Source organism: Mastigoproctus giganteus, chromosome 10, assembly GCF_048544385.1.
Source record: "Mastigoproctus giganteus isolate SK-2022 chromosome 10, ASM4854438v1, whole genome shotgun sequence".
Taxonomy (NCBI): Eukaryota; Metazoa; Arthropoda; class Arachnida; order Uropygi; family Thelyphonidae; genus Mastigoproctus; species Mastigoproctus giganteus.
In genome coordinates this window covers 206672681-206691391 of record NC_143584.1, presented here as the reverse complement: position 1 = coordinate 206691391, position 18711 = coordinate 206672681, and the positions used below count along the sequence as shown (strand labels likewise).

Sequence of the window (18711 nt, the reverse complement as noted above, 5' to 3'; positions counted from 1 at the left end):
TTTGGCACAGGGCTAACAACTCTTGTGATTTCTGTTGTCAATCAGCCTTCTGGAAACCAGTCAGTAATCGGGGAATCCATCTTGCACTCAATTTCCGTAAATAGAGTTGGTCATGGACTGTTTCAACAGAGCCCACACTAATCTTCACCTCCTGGGACAATTCACGCACAGATATCCAGTGATCTTCCATGATTAACGACTCCACTTTTCTCATCGTGCTGTCATCAGTGGCTGAATGGGGATGACTTGGAATGAGCTCAGATTCTACCGATGTCTGACCAAACCTAAACTGTCTATGCCAGTGCTTCACAATGCCATAGGATGGGGCTTCATCCTTATATACAGCAGTCATTTCCTTGTGGATTTCTTTAGATTTCCCCTTCAAGAACAGATACTGGATTACAGCTCTGGCTTCAACTTTGTCCATGATGATACTTCGTCACACGTTCAGCTCTGTAAGAGAAAAACAAATTAAGACACAGGGCTGAAATTTTACAACTTTAGTACAGAGATATGCATGATGCTACACACAAAATATCATGACTCTGTGGTATGTGGAAGTAGGTGAGGGTGATTCTTTATTGAACCACCCTCGTAGTAGAAAGACTCCAGAAATAGCGTGCAACTTTCACTGGCAGTCGTAGCAATCTGAAATGGAATAAAACATTAAAACTTATGTGCATTTGAAAGTAAAAGTACATTCAAAAAGTTCCCAGAATTTTACTATAAAATTTTGTTGAGTGAACAATTGGGCTTACTAACCTAATCACCTTCAAAATCCTTTTGTGTGTGTGTGCGCACACACACACACACACACACACACACACACACACACACACACACACACACACACACACACACACACACACACACACACACACACACACACACACACACACAATCAGTCTTTCCAAGCTTTGAAACATTCTAAAAAAAAAAATTGTTTTTAGTGCACATAGGGCCGCTTTGGCATTTTAATTGGTGTCATCCACTGTAGCAAAATTACAACTCTGAAGCCTGGTTGGCTTTCAGTTTAGTAAACAGCCAGAAGCCAGACAATGCAAATTCGGGGTAGTTGGGAGGCTGCTGCATGACTGATATTTTTTTTTTTTTTTTGTTTGCAGGCAAGAACTGAACTGCCATCACCATGTGATTGGGTGCATTGTCATCCAGTCATCCTTCCATTTTTGAGGTTGTCTTTGCCTTGCATTCTCATGCAGATGTGTCAGTCTAAATGTAGTAAGCAGCAGTAGCAGTACTTATCCTCCCCAGTCACAAATTTGTGGTGCTTTATGTCCTCATTTAAAAAAAAATGATCAGCATTACTTTGATGTTGGATTTTGTTGCATGAGGACTTCTTGGGCTAAGGGGATATTTTTGTGTGCCATTCAGATGATTCCATCTTCACCTTAGGGTTGTAGGCGAACACCCAACTCTCATACCCAGTGACCACTTCTTAGGAAGCTTGGATGAATCTTGTGTAGAATTTTCGAACAAGTTGCCTGCAGTAGTTTTCTTGCAGTCCTTTGCTTGCCCAACAGCAAGCATGGAACAAAATTTGCACACACATGCAATGCATCCCTAAACCTTGCATCAGGATTGTGGTACTGAGTCTACAGACAGTCCAACTTCATGAGCAATCTCAACAACAGTCATCTGCCTTTCATTTTGTGTGTTCCTTCACTTTTTTGACATTTCCATTGTTTTGTGAAATGAAAGGTGTCCACTGCGAGGTTATCTTCTAGTATTTCTTACCTGTTTTTAAACCGATTAAACCACTGTGTTGCTTTCTTCAAAGCATCATATCCATAAACTTTCTGTAATGCTTGCAGTGTCTCTGTAGCACTTTTCCGAAGTTTAAAGAACTTGATGTTAGCACACTGTTCAAACTTTGATCTCCCACAGTCAGCTGTGACACACGAATGAAGTGGTCGAGCCAATTCCCACTTGATGTACCTGCACAATAAGATCAATGTCAATGCCCCACTTAACCTAACAGCTGTACTGCAGCCCATTTAAATACCAGCATGTGAATCTAGGAACTTTTTGAATGTACTACATATATACCGAAGTCAATGTGCAGCTTCTTCCAGATATGACTGTATAATAGCAAAACAAAGCCAAAATTGTATTTTGTATGTCTTAACGAAAAACTTAAAAACAAATTTGTTACATCTTTAATTGGCACAGTTAATTTAATAACAAAATTTTAAATATGTAAAATATGTAATACATATATATAGTACATAGTTTGTATTATATATATGTATAATATATAATACATAGTTTGTTCATACTGTGATATATTCATACTATATAATCATAGTATAAATACATTGCCGTAAGATTACTTTACATCACCATGTGAAATTACAGTAATGATAATGCATTGTCATTACTGTAATTTAAGGATTTTGGATTAAGTTTGTAAGGATTTTGGTTCACTTAATGGAAGCCATTTTTTTTTCTAGAGATAAAGCAAGTCTTTGTTGATAGGCCCAGACTAAAATTCTTTGTTTTTACCACTCTCTATTTTAATATACAGTACTTGTAGTTGAAATTCAGTTTCTGTAACTACTTGGATTTCAATCATTATTCTTCTTTTATTGTGTTTTCAGAGATTAATACGAACGAGAATTAAAGAGGTCACACAGCCTTCACCTTCTGTGTCTGCTTATCAGCATCCATTGTGGCCAAAGGTGAGTCCATTTGTAACTTAAAAAAAATAGGAATTTGCCACTCTGTTTCATTGTACCAACTTTTTTTCCTTTTATTTAAGATACTAATCTTTAAGATCTTTTAAGATAAAAATCTTTTAAGAACCCTTCAAATTCTTAAAATTTTAATGAAACTATTTGTTGCATTACGTGTAATGATAAATAATAAGAATAGGTATAAATTTACTTGTAATTTTTTTTCTTTCATTCAAATTACACAATTTACCATAAAATTGATTGTAGATTTCTTGAGATTGAACTTTTTCTAGTCATTGTTTGAATATGTAATGATTCCTAATTTAAACCTGCCATAGGATAGTTTTCTTTGTGAGGATTATCCACCTAGAAATGAACTTACAAACTATTTCAAATTCTATCACACTCAGTACATTTATTTTACATCACAATGCCTTTCCCCAGAACTTTTACATGCAAACTAGTCTTAGTACTGGTTTACTATCTTACTCTCTTTCTCCTATTATAATGATGTCATATGAAATGCTGCTTTGATTTTTTTTCTTACTGGATAAACTAGATTTATATTAATATGCTTAAGCAGTTCCACACTAGGCAGAAAACTGGAATGTTGTCTTTTGCATTTTGTCTTTTTATTTATGAAAAAACATGCAGACATATAATATATTGTGTAGGGTGGTTCGTCTGGAATGTTAGTTCAACTGTGCCGCAGGTACAGTGATGATACAAAACTCTATAACGTGTACTTCCATGTGTGGCCACTAGGAAGGTAGTGATGAGGAAAACCTGCCCAGTGCCCACTACATCACAAGGTGGTGGACCACAACTAAGCATGAACTCCAGTAGACATTAATATCTTGTACTGAATGTTGAAAACAAGTTTGCAATCAAATTTTTTCACACTAATTACTGCATTTGATTTTTGATCATTCTGCTCCCACTTAAAAGTGATTCTGAGTACTTAGCTAATTCTTGGACTTATGTTCGGCTTAGAGACAATTCCTCTTATCCATGGTTTTGCCTAAGTTGTGGTGCTATACATTTTAAGAAAATCACCAACTTAGCAGAACTATGGATAACAGTATTTGTCTCTAAGTTGATTGTAAGCCCATGTCTTAGTGTTGAGTACTTGACATCGGTCTTTAGTGAGAGCAGAACAGTCCCCATGATCGAAAATAGAATGCAGTAAAGTGTATGCATTTTTGCCTGATTTTCACTTCTGAAATGAAATATCCCTTATAAGCCTTAACATGGTATATCTTGCTTTATGCCCTATAGATCAGTGCATATTAAAATGCATGATAATATATTTTAGGCTTTGAAAACATACTTTCTATAAAACCAGAAAGCTGCAAATACCAGCCTTTGACTTTGATAAAATCACTAGATTTTAACAGCATAAAAACCATATGCTTCATGAAGTAAACAAAGTGGCTCCACTACAGACCAATTAAATGTTGCTAATATTGTCCATTAATTGAATCTCTTAACTACCACTTAATATCATCTGTTTTGATTTGCATATTCAGTAAAATTTCGCGCTTTGTTTTGTTTTCATGCTTCAGTGTGTTATCAGCAATATGATATTTCATTGAGCACATTGGATGAATACTAAAAACATATAAAACCATACAAAGTTTCTTTTTCAGTTAATGCACTTTCAGCCATGAAACAAACAATTTAAACAAACTTTTTAAATAATATCAAGTAATCATTATTTAAATATGTGATTAAACCAGTGATTCTTAAAAAATGTACATGTTTAATATAACCACAGCTCAATGTTTATTGGGCTGGTTTTTATGAAAGAAAGTTAAAAAAATATAACATCAAAATGTAGTTTGGTGTTCTCAAATTTTTGAGACATTGAGAGGCCAGCATCTCCTACTACCTGATGTAGTTAGGAGATTGCTGGCCTTCAGGATATGTGACATAAGCACTGGGAAAGCAAGAATTAGAGTAGAAGTGTATTATAGGCCTAATGACTCTGAGAGGAGTACAACAAACAATTGTACAGAGAAATGGGCCAGTAAATGCCTTATTTTTGGAGGATTTTAATTTTCCAGATTGACTGGAATTTGTGGATTGTTTACTCACACACTAGCAAGGCTTTTATGGATTTATTGGGTGACTGTTTTCTATAGCAGCATGTTAAAGCAGCTGCAGTGATTATTCATGCATTAAGAATCTGTGGATAAAAGAATCACTAGGTGGCAATGATCACAGCGTATTGATTTGGGATTCAATTAGATGTAATTACCATCAAGGTAAAAGACTTTTTTTTTTTTTTTTTTGTAAAGGTGGCTACAGTGGTCTTAGACAGTTTTTCAATTCTATACAGTGAGACCAACTGATGATCCCACTGTATAGATCACACATTACCATCAGCAAATTCTAAATGGTGAGCATTCAAGGAATTAATCATAGACACTACTAGGCTTTTCATACTAAGAAATACTCTTCAAGATATAGGCCTAAATGAATGTCAGATGAACTAATGAGACTCATGCCAGAGAAGGAAAAATGCATAGGATGCGTATAAATTATTAGGCAACACAAAGCCTATATAGTAGACATAAAATCTGTGGTCTGTGATCAAGTCACAAAGGAAGTTAGGCAAGCAAAGGCAGGTTACAAGAAATCTTGGGCAAAGGATGCAAAGAAAAATAGCAAAGACTTTTTTTTTCCTTATGTAAAAACTAGGAGGGGGATGAATCAAATCGGTCCACTTTGATATTGATGGTTCAACAGTTGATCCTGCTCAGGTCACTTACAAATCGAATGAGTATTTTGCATCTACATTGACACGTGAGGAATTCTTTAGGGAAGGGGATGCCATAAGTTTATCACCCTCTGACAGAGGGCTAAATGATTTTGTAAATAACTAAGAGGAAAGTGGAAGAAAAATTGTTGAACATAAGAAAGGCACCTGGGGTTGATGGGTTGTATCCAATTATATTTAAGGAGGCAGCAAAGGAAGTAAGCAAACCCTTAGCCATAATTATGAAAGCATCATTGGATTCAAGGGAAGTTCACACAGAGTCGAGAAATGCAAATGTTTTCCCCAGTTCATGAAGAGGGGTGAAAGGGTGACACGGGTAATTATAGACCTATTAGGTTAACTTCTGTTTCTGGGAAAATAATGGAGTCCCTGGTAAAAGAAGTAATCTTGTCTGACCAATTTAATTGAATCTACACTCTCATACAGTGTGGTCATAAAGGAACTAGATGCAAAAAATAATTTTGATATCATATACAGTAAACCCCTGCTATTTGCGGTCGCTGATTTAATATAAAATGAAACCTAAAAAAAATGTGAATTTTAAAGCGCCGTGAACATTTTCCGCCATAAAAAAAAACATGGGCATGGCTAAAATCATCTTTCCCAGTCAAAACAGCACTCAGTGGGTGGGGGAGAGGGGTGACAAAATCGCGAGCATGGATGATTCTCGCTAATTCTTGTTCAGTATGTGCTATGTGCTTGTCATGGAAGGTTTTGTTGTTTGCTTTTAATTTATATGCTTACAAAAGTGAAAAATCTACCGATTTGCAGTGTGTTAGTGTAAACAGACTTTTTCAAGTGTGTTAACGGAAGAAAGTGATTTTATTGTGGACAAGTTCTTTTCTAACCCCTACAAAAATATGGCTATGAATAACAAGGGAATTGTGAAAAGATCAAAGAAGGTGATGATGACATTAGCGAGTAAAATTCAGTTATTAGACAATTTCTAATGGCGAAAGTGTCTCGTCAGTCGCAAAACATAAAATCAATAAGTCAACAGTACGATCAATCAAGAAATCAGAAGAAAAAATCCGGCGTAGTGTCTGTGAAAACGCGCTAATTACTTCAAAAATTTGCTCTGTAACTCCTGATGTTAAATTAGAAAAAATGGAAAAGTTTTAATTCTGTGTATAGAAGACCGAACTCAAAATAAAATTTTGTTAAGTTCACTCATCATTCGTGAAAAGGCAAAACACCTTTATCAACACTTTAGTGAATAATAATAATATTTCTAATAAATATTACATTTTATTTTCATTTCGATGCCTTATGCTTGCATTTCACTGTGTACTGTCTAGGTACATAGTCATATTATGAAGGTATATATAATACATACATAGACAAAATTTTAGACTAGTTTTTCTTATATATTTCATACTTTGGAACGGAACCCAACCCCTTTATTACTATGGGAGCCATAGCTCAGTATTCGCAGCATTTCTCAGGAACGTAACCCTGGTTTAGCATTAGCATTAGTAGAGGCATTTGATGCAAGAAAGCAAGCTTATGCAGCATCAGCCAGAAAAAAAAAAAAAAACACTTCCACTTCACCCCCCCTGTTCGTTCCAAATAATTGTCCAGCTGAGCCTTAAACTTATTTCGGCTATCAACTTCCACGACAAGGGATGGAAGTCTGTTCCACCAACCAACCACCCGCTGGCTAAAGGCAAATTTCCACACGTCTATCCTACATCTGTCTTTCCTCAATTATTCTGATCCCATCAGCATTGAGCATGCTCAAACCATTCAAGGCTTTATACACCTCTATCAGATCACCTCGCTGGTGCCTAGTCTCCAGACACTGTAATTTGCAAAACTTAAGCCTTTCTTCGTAAGAGCACCCCTTTGTTCCATTCACTAATCTTGTTGCCCTTCTCTGTACTCGTTCCAGCAGCTCTACATCCTTCTTGAAATGAGGCCTCCAGACCTGTATACAGTACTCTAGGTGTGGCCTGACAATTGCCTTATACAAGGGAATAATCACCTCCTTATCCCTGCTAGAAAAATTCCTATATATCATTGACAATACACCATTAGCTACTCTTGCAGCCCATCTGCACTGCTCAGAGAACTTCATATCTGCCTGCACAACCACCCCCAGGTCCCTTTCATTCTCTACCACTGTCAGTGTAGTACCACAGAGTTGATACGTTGCTCTGGGGTTGCTGTTTCCCATGTGTAGTACTTTACATTTGTCAATGTTAAACTTCATTTGCCACCTCTCAGCCTATCTGCTCAATCTTTCCAGATCCTGTTGCAGCAGCATAGTGTCAGTAGTGTCCTTGACAACCCTGCCTACCTTTGTATCGTCTGCAAACTTCGACATTAAGCTTGATATACTCTCATCAATATCATTTATGAATACAGAAAACAATAATGGACCCAACACTGAGCCCTGAGGGACTCCACTAATAACATTAGTCCACGACGAGCAGTGTCCATTGATTACCACTCTGTCTTCTCCCCCTCAGCCACCCCTTTATCCACAGCAGCAATTTGCCTCCAATGCCACACTGCTCCAATTTGTGCAGCAGTCTTCCATGTGCAACAGTATCAAAAGCCTTTCTAAGATCCAAATATATAATATCAAAGTTATTCCCTGCGTCCAGTTCCTTTGTGACTGCATCATAGTATCCAATCAAATTGGTCAGGCAAGACTTCCCCTTAACAAAACCATACTGTGTCCGAGCTATAACTGAAGTCTTGTCTAAATGATCCTGCAGTGCTTCTTTAACTAGTGCCTCCATTAATTTTCCTGGAACAGAAGTTAAACTCACAGGTCTATAATTACTTGTGTCAGCCTTTGATCCTCCTTTGTGAATTGGGGTGACATTTGCACATCTCCAGTCTGTGGGTACCTCCCCTGAGTTTAAGGAAGCTCTCATAATTAGGCTAAGGGTTTGCTTACTTTCTTTGCTGCCTCCTTTAATATAACTGGATAGATCCCATCCACCCCAGGTGCCTTTCTTGTGTTTATCTTCAACAATTTCTCCTCCACTTTACTCTCAGTTATTACAAGATTCTCTAGCTTACTGCTAGAGTTGAATACACCTCTGGCTTTCCCCTCGCTAAATAACTCCTCATGTGTGAATGTCAATGCAAAATATTCATTTAGTTTGTTAGCTACCTGAGCAGGATCATCAACAGTTGACCCATCGATATCAAGTGGACCAATCTGATTCATCCCCTTCCTTCTAGAGTTTACATAAGTAAAGAACTCTTTGCTGTTTTTCTTTGCATCCCTTGCCAAAGATTTCTCGTAATCTGCCTTCACCTGCCTAACCTCCTTTGTAACTTGGTTACAGATCAACTTATATCTATCATAGGCTTCTGGGTCATGTGTTAATTTGTATGTATCCCATGCATGTTTCTTCTCTGCCATATGCCTCATCAGTTCATCTGACATCCATTTAGGGCTAAACCTTGAACAATATTTCTTAGTTGGTATGTAAAGCCTAGTAGCTTCCAAGATAAGTTCTTTGAATGCTTCCCATTTTGCATTTGCTGTTGGTAACATCATCAGTTGGTCCCACTGTATAGAATTTAAATACTGTCTCAGACCATCATAGTCGCCTTTACGAAAACAAAAACCCTTCCCTTTACCCCTAATGGTAGTTACCTCTTCAGCACACTGTGATCACTGCCACCTAGTGGTTCATTTATCTGCAGATTCTTAATGCATGAAGAATCACTGCTGATAATCAAATCAAGATTATTCTTCCCTCTAGTTGCCTCCTGAACATGCTGATTTAGAAAACAATCATCCAATAAATCCCCAAAAGCCTTGCTAGTGTGTGAGTGACCAGCCCCCAAATTCCAGTCAATATCTGGGAAATTAAAATCTCCCATTATAAGACTCTCTGATTTACTGGCCCACTCTATTTCCTTGTACAGTATCTTATTATACTCATCAGAGTCATTAGGCCTATAGCACACTCCTACTCTCAATTTTGATCTCCCAATGCGTATGTCACACCAAACTGACTCGACACTGCACTGTCCAGCGATGTCCACTGGCACTGGCTTCACTTCCTTGGATTTTATGTGTTTCTTAACTAATAGCATACACCCTCCTCCCTTCCTATCCAGTCTATCCTTTCTGTAGACATTGTACTCCCCAAATTCCAGTTCTGCATTCCTTATATCTGTGTGACACCACGTCTCTGATATCCCAACAATATCTGCCTTTGATGTTTTGAGCAATACCTCAAATTCATCAAATTTATTTACTAAACTCCTAGCATTGGTGTACACGCAAGTATACATGCACCTATTTCTATTCTTAGCTACCCTAACACAACCCATGTGTTTACTTGTACCGCAATGACTCCCAGCAGTCTCTGAAATATCCTGCATCTTGTTTTTCAGGCTTCTGCTCATTCCAATAGAAGCAGTGCAAGAATCACTTTCACTTCTGCCAGTGGCTACTGTTAATCTATTCGTCTCTGTCTCCCCCCAAGCTAGCAGTTTTCCGACCCACCTAACACTGCCTTGATAGCATCAGCAAATATTCTTACGCCCTTTCTATTTAAGTGTATCCCATCCCTGTGAAGCAGTCTCTCCTGTTAACAAGCACAGACCAGGCTGAAAAAAATTCTACCCCTTGAGCCTTGCACAATCTTTCCAGGGCCAAATTGATCGACAAGGCTCTCATCATATACTCCCTCCTGTCGTGTCTGGGCAGAATTGCAGACACTTTCAAATTCAACCCTATTTCACGGCTTTTTTTCAACAGTGACCTGTACTTGTTAAGCAATTCTGCCGGTCTCCTACTCTTGATATCATTAGTGCCAACGTGTACAACTATATCACCTTTTGTGCCCTTAAAAGTTGATATCTGCTCTACGTCATCAACCTTTGCCCCTGGCAGACCGTACTTAGATTTCAAGAAAACGTTTGATACTTTTATACTTGCACATAAAAGATTGCTATACAAATTGGAGCAGTTTGCATTAAGGGCAAATTACTGCTATGGATAAAGGGATGGTTGAGTGGAAGAAGACATGTTTACAAATTGAGATTGGTACTATACATATCCAGATGTTTGTAAATTGCCCATGACTTTCACTATTCTTGGATTTGCATGCATGCAGACTGCATTAACAACCTGTTAATCATGTGAATATGGCCTAAATCCTTTCAACCATGTTCACACGAACAGCTGCTTATTAATGTAGTCTCACAGTATTAATCCACAAAAGAAATTATACCATAGAAAACAAACTAGCTTGCATTAAGAAAATACAAATTAAAATAAATAAAATCAAAATACTTGTATAGATTTTATTTAAGTTTCTTAAATAAAAAAAAAAAAACAAAAAAAAAAACATATAGCTTTAAAATTACCTTAAATGGTAAACTTTAAAATTACCTTAAATGGTAAACTGTGCAGTAAAACTGGTCATAATTAAATCATGACCTATGGTCTGGTTTTATTTGTGAATAAATAATTCAGTTCATTTATGCTGGTTGTCCATAAATATTCTAGCAGATCCCAAAATTTATGTAAATATTATAGAAAAAGGATACTCAAGTAAGAGATCATGTGGCACCAACTTGCTTGTGTAGTTCGATATAACAGCTGCACAGAGAAACAGTATTTAATATTTTATCATTTTCAAAAGAAACATAGTGGTAGAAGTTTAAAAGAGAGAAAAAAGAAGCTATTTGTGATAAATACTAAACATACAGCTGGGCAGTTTTGGTATTGACACTTTGGTATCTGTATTCATGTAACTAGCTTTTAGTATTTCATTATTTTTGTTTTTAATGTTTAAAGTTTTTACAATGTTTTATTTTAAAAATATTTGTGTGTAATATTTTAAAGATTGAAGAGATAACAATGGAGCAACTTAAATATGCAAAAATGGGAGTTGGTGAAGGTGGTTGGCAAATGTTTGTTGAAGATGGTGATATGAAAATGTACAAAAGAGAAGTAGAAGAAGCTGGAGTGATATGTGATCCACTTAAGGCTGTTCACATTGTTAGAGTATGTAATTTTTCCCCTTACTTCTTTAGTTATGAAATAATTATAGAACTCATAAAAATATTAGTGTATGTAAAGAAAAATTTGATGCAAAAAAGTGAACTTTTTCTGCAACAGCCAAAAAAATGATTAATAAAACAACAGAATACTCATATCATTCCCATTTCCACAAGGTAACAATCCAATTACATTTTGAATTTAGCCAGACCCACTGCCTCTGCCATGTTAGGCAGTCTTATTCTAGTATTCAGCATCCTGCTGCCTATGGGCAGCAGGATGCTGAATACTAGAGATTTTATACTTGTGCCTTTTTGGTTTCTGTCTCACCTGCATGGGAGAACAGATCTTCCTCATCATTTTACTCAATCCCTTCAGTGCTTTATACACCTCGTTCAAAACTGCAGTACTTCTGGATTAATCCAGTTTATTTGACATTCATCTAAAAATACTAAAATTCTTCAAAGTAACTGAAAATGATGCATTTATTTGTTATTTATCTTATTTTATATAGAGTAGAACCTCCTTAATACACTGGTGTGCAAAACGTAAGGACCAACACCTATTTCTAAAGGTTACAACCACAAAATCTTTACTAATGGTACTCTTTACTGATGAGAGTAAATTCAGTCTGAGCAGCAATTCTGGACATCAGCTAATCTGGAGAGAGGTTGGCACATGGTATCACCCTGCAAACATGACTGAAAGGGATCGATATGGCAGTTAAGGGGTGTTCTCATCTGGGGAGGCATTATCTTAGATGGATGTGCACAACTCCAGATACTGGAAGGCAGTACTTTAATCGGTGCATGCTACTGTACTGAGGTAATCCTTCCCCGTGTGCATATGTTCCGAGGTGCGATTGATCCCGGGTTGGTGTTTATGGATGATAACACTACACCCCCATTGCACTGCAGCTGTTGATATGCTTTTGGAAAGTGAGTACATTGTTTGTATGGATTGGCCTGCCCGTTCCACCGATCTAAATCCCATCAAACACATATGGGACGCTCTGGGGAGATGCCTAGCAGCATGTCCACACCCACCAGAAAATGTTCACCATCTGAAGATGGTGCTGACAGAAGAATGGATGATGTTACGCAAGAACTTATCGACAACGTTGTTATAAATATGGACAGGCGGTGCAAAGTCTGCATCAACATTATGGGTGGCCATATCTCCTACTGAGGAGATATGGCTACCCATAATGTGCAAACTAAATTATATCAACCTCTTTCCTTTGTTTCATCTTTGGCATTGATGCATCTGTATCATGGCAGCCAGTGCTATGTTGCCATTTTTGAATAAAGTCCCACTGTGCCATTTTGTTTCCGTTGTTGTGGCAATGTTGTTTCCTTCATCATTTTTTATACCTCACGAGGTTCCTTTGTTATGCTTTTCCTATATCCAGGCCACTCCTATGAGAAGATTTAGGTGGAAACCTGACTGGTCCTTAAATTTTTCACACCAGTGTATAAAATTCAAGGGAGCTAAATTTTCATGTTTTGTAATAACCAGGTTTGTAGTAACAAGGTCCACTGAAAGTGTTAACTTCTTTTTTTGGGGTATATATAACTTACAAAAATAAATGAAATAATAAAATAAAATAGTAAAAATTAAAAAGTAACAAAAGTCTTGTCTATAATAATAAGAATAATACATTTTGTTTAGATTTTCTTTTATTTTTTTTATTTTTTTTTTTTTATGAGAACCCCAAACACGAGAGGTATTAAACCTATAGTACTTAGTACCGTGCTTGGGTTGGAGGTTGAGAAGACGAAAGAAGATATTTGTTGATATTGGACTTGAACTTCTGTAGATTGTAATTTTCAGGGAATACGTATGAAGGAAGGTTGTTCCAGAAAACAGCAGTTGAATGAATAAATGAGGAAGATGAAAAGTTGGTTCTGTGGGTTTGAAGTTGGACAGTAAATGGATGTTGGCTGGTGGCGGCACGTGTTCGGACTGTTTTGAAAGAGAGAGCGGGAATTATAGAAGCCAATTCAGAAGAACAGTGCCCATGGAAGTATCTGTAGAAGAGGCATGCAGCAGAAACAGTGCGTCTATGAGACAGCGAGTGGAGAGACTCTGTTAGAGATGAATCATTAATTAACCGAACTGCCCTCTTCTGAATGGAATCAAGAAGCCTGAGAGAGGTTTTGGGGGCACCACCCCAGATGTGAGAACAATATTCCATGGCAGGGCGGATTTGCGATTTATACAGAGTGAGCAGCTGTTTGGGAGAAAAGAAACGCCGAGAGCGAAAGAGAAAACCAAGTTTTTTAGATGCAGAGGAAGCAATATTTGTAATGTACTTGTGCCAAGAGAGATTAGAAGTCAGGGTAATCCCCAAAAGAGATATATCATTTTGCCTAGAAATTGGAGTGTCACTAAAGATAAGCATAGGAGCAGAAGAATCCTTTTTGCGAGATATAAGACAAGATTGAGTTTTAGAAGGGTTGAAATCAACTAAGTTGTCTTTGCCCCACTGGAGAATTACCTGAAGATCGGCATTTAAGGAATTGGCAGCAGATTTTCGAGAACTTAAAGCTGATTGAGCTGGACAAGGTTTCTCAAAATGGAAAGTTGAATGCAATGTGCTATCATCGGCAAAACTATGGATAGGATTTCCAGTCAATGGAAGAAGGTCATTGATATACAAGAGGAAAAGAGTGGGGGAAAGAACTGAACCTTGGGGGACACCGGCATTAGTGGAGAAGTTAGAAGACAGAGAGCCATCTACCATCACCCTCAGTGAGCGATCAGAGAGAAAACTGGATAACCAATTACTAAAAACAGTTGGCAAACCATAAGATGGAAGCTTGTTTAGAAGACCTTTATGCCAAACACGATCAAAAGCCTTTGAGATGTCAAGAGCAACTACTTGTGTTTCACCGAACCTTTCCATTGAATTAGTCCATAAATGGGTAACATAAGTCAGAATATCACCAGTGGATCGACACTGACGGAATCCATACTGGCGATCGTTGATCAGACGGAAAGTTTCTAGGTAGTTTAAGAGTTGGCGGTTAATTGATTTCTCCATTACTTTAGAAAGAGTAGAAGTAATTGCAATGGGACGATAATTGGATGGGAGGGATTTGTCACCCTTTTTAGGAACTGGCTGGATATGAGCAAATTTCCAAGCAGAAGGAAAAACACCTTTGGAATAAGAAAGTGAAAAAAGGCGGCAAAGAATAGGAGTAAGTTCAGGAGCACAGGTTTTGAGAACAAGTGGAGAAATACCATCAGGACCTGGAGCTTTCTTAGCATCAAGATTCATCAAAATCCTTCTGATATCCTTTTGACGGAAGACCACAGGAGGCATTGAATGGAGCGTGTTAGGAGTGGTGGGAGGTGTTTTACCAAGATCATTAATACATGAGCTCAAAGAAAAATGGGATGCTAGCAGGTCAGCTTTATCCTTGGCTGAAGTGACAACAGAACCATCTGGTTTGGACAGAGGTGGGAGCAGAGATGGGCAAAAGTTGCGGCCAATAGCTTTGGCAAGAGACCAGAATGCTCGGCTACCATTAGGGCAAGAAGCAAGTTTTCTACTCTTAGCCTGTTCAAACTCTAGTTTGGACTGATTAATAACTGCTTTACAATTGTTGCGAGCTTTGGTGTAGGCAGAAAATGAAACTGAAGAATTAGAAACAAGCCAATTACGATATGCAACGTTCTTCTCTTGGACAGCCTTAGCACATTTATTGGAAAACCAAGGTTTAGATAAAGGATGAGATTTTAAAGTGGAGTGTGGGATAAAGGATTCCATTCCTGCAAGAATAATTTCACTGACACGATCTGAGCAAACGTTGACATCAGAAGTTTTGAAACAGTAATCAGACCAAGGAAAAGAAGAAAAGAAGTCTCGCAGGTCATCCCATTTTGCATTCTTGTAATGCCAAACAATACGAGGGTGGGAATAGCCATGAGATAAAGGTTCCATTGGAGAAGAGGCAATCACCAAGTTGTGATCTGAAGTGCCTAAAGGACCTCTCACTTCAACCTTGTACTTAGAAGGGTTGTTTGTGAGAAAAAGATCAAGCGTATTGGCTGTATGATTAGGATTGTCCGGTATTCTTGTAGGTAAATGAACAATCTGTGCTAGGTCATTAGTAATTGCAAAAGCCTCAGCATCTCGACCTGCTGGGTCGGTGTGACTAGAAAACGGAAGCCAGCTGGAGTTGTGAACGTTAAAATCACCAAGGAAAATTACCTCACTGTTAGGAAAGTTGGACTGGAGAAAGTCAAGTTGCAAAGAGAGGAAGTCAAAGAGCTCCAAGTGATTAGTGGAGTTGGGAGAACGGTAGAGACAACAGATGAATTTTACACAATGAGGTAGAGAGATTTTAAGCCAGAGAAGATCAAAGAGAGGAGATTCCAAATTGCCAAGTCTCTGACAGGGAATATCAGAACGGACATATGCACAAGTACCACCTTTGAGGCGAAAGGAATCATACAGCAAATAATTTGGACATCTGTGATGAGCAGTAGTTGAATCAACTGATAACTGAGATTCAGTCAGAAAAAGTACATGGGGTTTGGAAGACTGCAAGTGGAAATGGACATCGTTGAGATTAGAATTGAGACCACGTATATTTGTGAAATGAATTAGGAAGTCCTTGGGAGGTTTAGATCTTTTCGCAGATAAGCTTGCTCTATTATTTTGACAATTCATGGTGTATTCAATAGTAAGAAAAAGTGGGTGGGACATGCTGTATGAAGTAATGAAATTTTTGGATGTGGCGTACATGTGGTAAGAATATACCCAGATCCTTGACATAACGTGGCCTCGACAATGCTCCCCGCATACACACTACTCGGACTCCCTCCAGTCACTATCTGGCAGAGTAGAGGTAGCAAGATTATACACTAGCTGATCCGGAAGCTTCCTAGAGAGTTACCAATAGGTTCAGTCCGGTGTACTAACTAGCGGCCGGCCTGCGAACACCGTTTTAGAGCTGTACCCTCGAAATGTAAGGAATATTGGATCTCGCCACGACATTCATCATAACCTCAAAAATCATCAATCATACTGCATGATGGAAGAGATAGGGAAGGGTTGGCCGGAACTTAGCTCTAGAGACTAAACATGGGTTCCACCACTTCAAGCCTCCAATAAGCAAAGTGGTGGTATTTCACCGGTTGATGAGAGTCATCTACCACCTAGAAGACAGAGAGCCATCTACCATCACCCTCAGTGAGCGATCAGAGAGAAAACTGGATAACCAATTACTAAAAACAGTTGGCAAACCATAAGATGGAAGCTTGTTTAGAAGACCTTTATGCCTAACACGATCAAAAGCCTTTGAGATGTCAAGAGCAACTACTTGTGTTTCACCGAACCTTTCCATTGAATTAGTCCATAAATGGGTAACATAAGCCAGAATATTTATAAGATAAACTAAGAGAAAAGAAACCACACAATTGAAATAAAAATGTAATAGTAAATATAAAAATAAATATCAATTAGTATCACAAAGTAGTAAAAAGAATGTCTTAATATTAAAGGAAATGTACACATCAATTAACTCTTTATTTTAATTTAAAGAAAGAATATAATTTAGTTTGCACAGACTTTATCAAATGCAGCAGTTGTTGCTTTATCAACATTACTGCAGACCCACACATACTCTGTTATGGTCAATGCATTTTGGACATCTTTTTTAGAATACAGAGTGCTTTTTCACTTTCACTACTAATAACAAAAACTTGATTGTTTTGCTTGGTGCTCAGCAGCTCTTCTGTTGTTGGTGGTGAGGTAGCAACTTCATCATCCACCTTCAAATTTGCCAAAGAAATTCATATGTGCTCCCATTCCTTTATATTGCTATCACATTCATTTTCTGGACCATGTTTTTTGATGCTGTTCCCTCTCTCTCTGAAACCACTCACTTTGAAACAATTGATTATTACACTTGAAGAAAAACTTATTACGTGATAACTCTTATATCATGGAGGCTATCTGAAGTATTTCAGATAGCCTCCATGATATTCCATATTGGCTGAAAAGTGTTCCCTCCTGTGTTACAGATCAAGTACCTTATCAGGCAGCAGGCTCTATATGCTCTCCTGAGGCTATAAATTATGCCTTGATCTAGTGGCTACATAAAACTTAGTGCTCTATCAGATTCTAAATCATTGCACAGCACATGCTGCTGTGCAATGATCTAGAATCAAAGTTTTCATTTTTTCTGAAGCTATTCTTCTGTCCAATTGCAATAACCAAAGCTGAAAATTGTTGACGATAAGCCAAGCACTTTGACTGGCTTCATAATTGCATGGAAGTGGTTTTTTTTTTTTTTTTTTTTTGGCTGATGCTGCATAAGCTTGCTTTCTTGCATCAAATGCCTCTACTAATGCTAATGCTAATTTGAAAGTGACTGCAATTCTGCCCAGACATGATAGGAGGGAGTATATGATGAGAGCCCTGTCGATCAATTCGGCCCTGGAAAGATTGTGCAGGGCTCAAGGGGTAGAATTTTTTTCAGCCTGGTCTGTACTTGTTAACAGGAGAGACTGCTTCTACAGGGATGGGATACACTTAAATAGAAAGGGTGCAAGAATGTTTGCTGATGCTATCGAGGCAGTGTTAGGAGGGTCGGAAAACTGCTAGATTGGGGGGATACAAGGACTAATAGATTAACAGTAGCCATAGGCAGATTAGAAAGTGATTCTTGCACTGCTTCTATTGGAATGAGCAGAAGCCTGGAAAATAAGATGCAGTATATTTCAGAGACTGCCTGGAGTCATTGCGGTACAAGTAAACTCATGGGTTGTGTTAGGGTAGCTAAGAATAGAAATAGGTGCATGTATACTTGCGTGTACACCAATGCTAGGAGTTTAGTAAATAAATTTGATGAATTTGAGGTATTGCTCAAAACATCAAAGGCAGATATTGTTGGGATATCAGAGACGTGGTGTCACACAGATATAAGGAATGCAGAACTGGAATTTGGGGAGTACAACGTTTACAGAAATGATAGACTGGATAGGAAGGGAGGAGGGGTTATGCTACTAGTTAAGAAATACATAAAATCCAAGGAAGTGAAGCCAGTGGACATCGCTGGACAGTGCAGTGTCGAGTCAGTTTGGTGTGACATAAGCATTGGGAGATCAAAATTGAGAGTAGGAGTGTGCTATAGGCCTAATGACTCTGATGAGTATAATAAGAAACTGTACAGAGAAATAGAGTGGGCCAGTAAATCAGAGAGTCTTATTATGGGGGATTTTAATTTCCCAGATATTGA

General features: G+C 37.9%; 1 protein-coding gene across 2 annotated transcripts in view; it reads left to right on the top strand.

Annotated features, from left to right (window-relative positions):
• Positions 1–18711, top strand: part of cert (ceramide transfer protein) — a 137990-nt gene that overhangs the window by 82229 nt on the left and 37050 nt on the right. The window contains exons 8-9 of one of the 2 annotated variants that reach the window (XM_090383530.1): positions 2636–2699; positions 11303–11464. In XM_090383530.1, coding sequence (XP_090239656.1) covers positions 2636–2699; positions 11303–11464 — 226 coding nt within the window. Of the gene's footprint in view, positions 1–2618; positions 2700–11302; positions 11465–18711 lie in introns of both variants that reach the window. The other variant, XM_090383531.1, reaches the window with a different exon arrangement.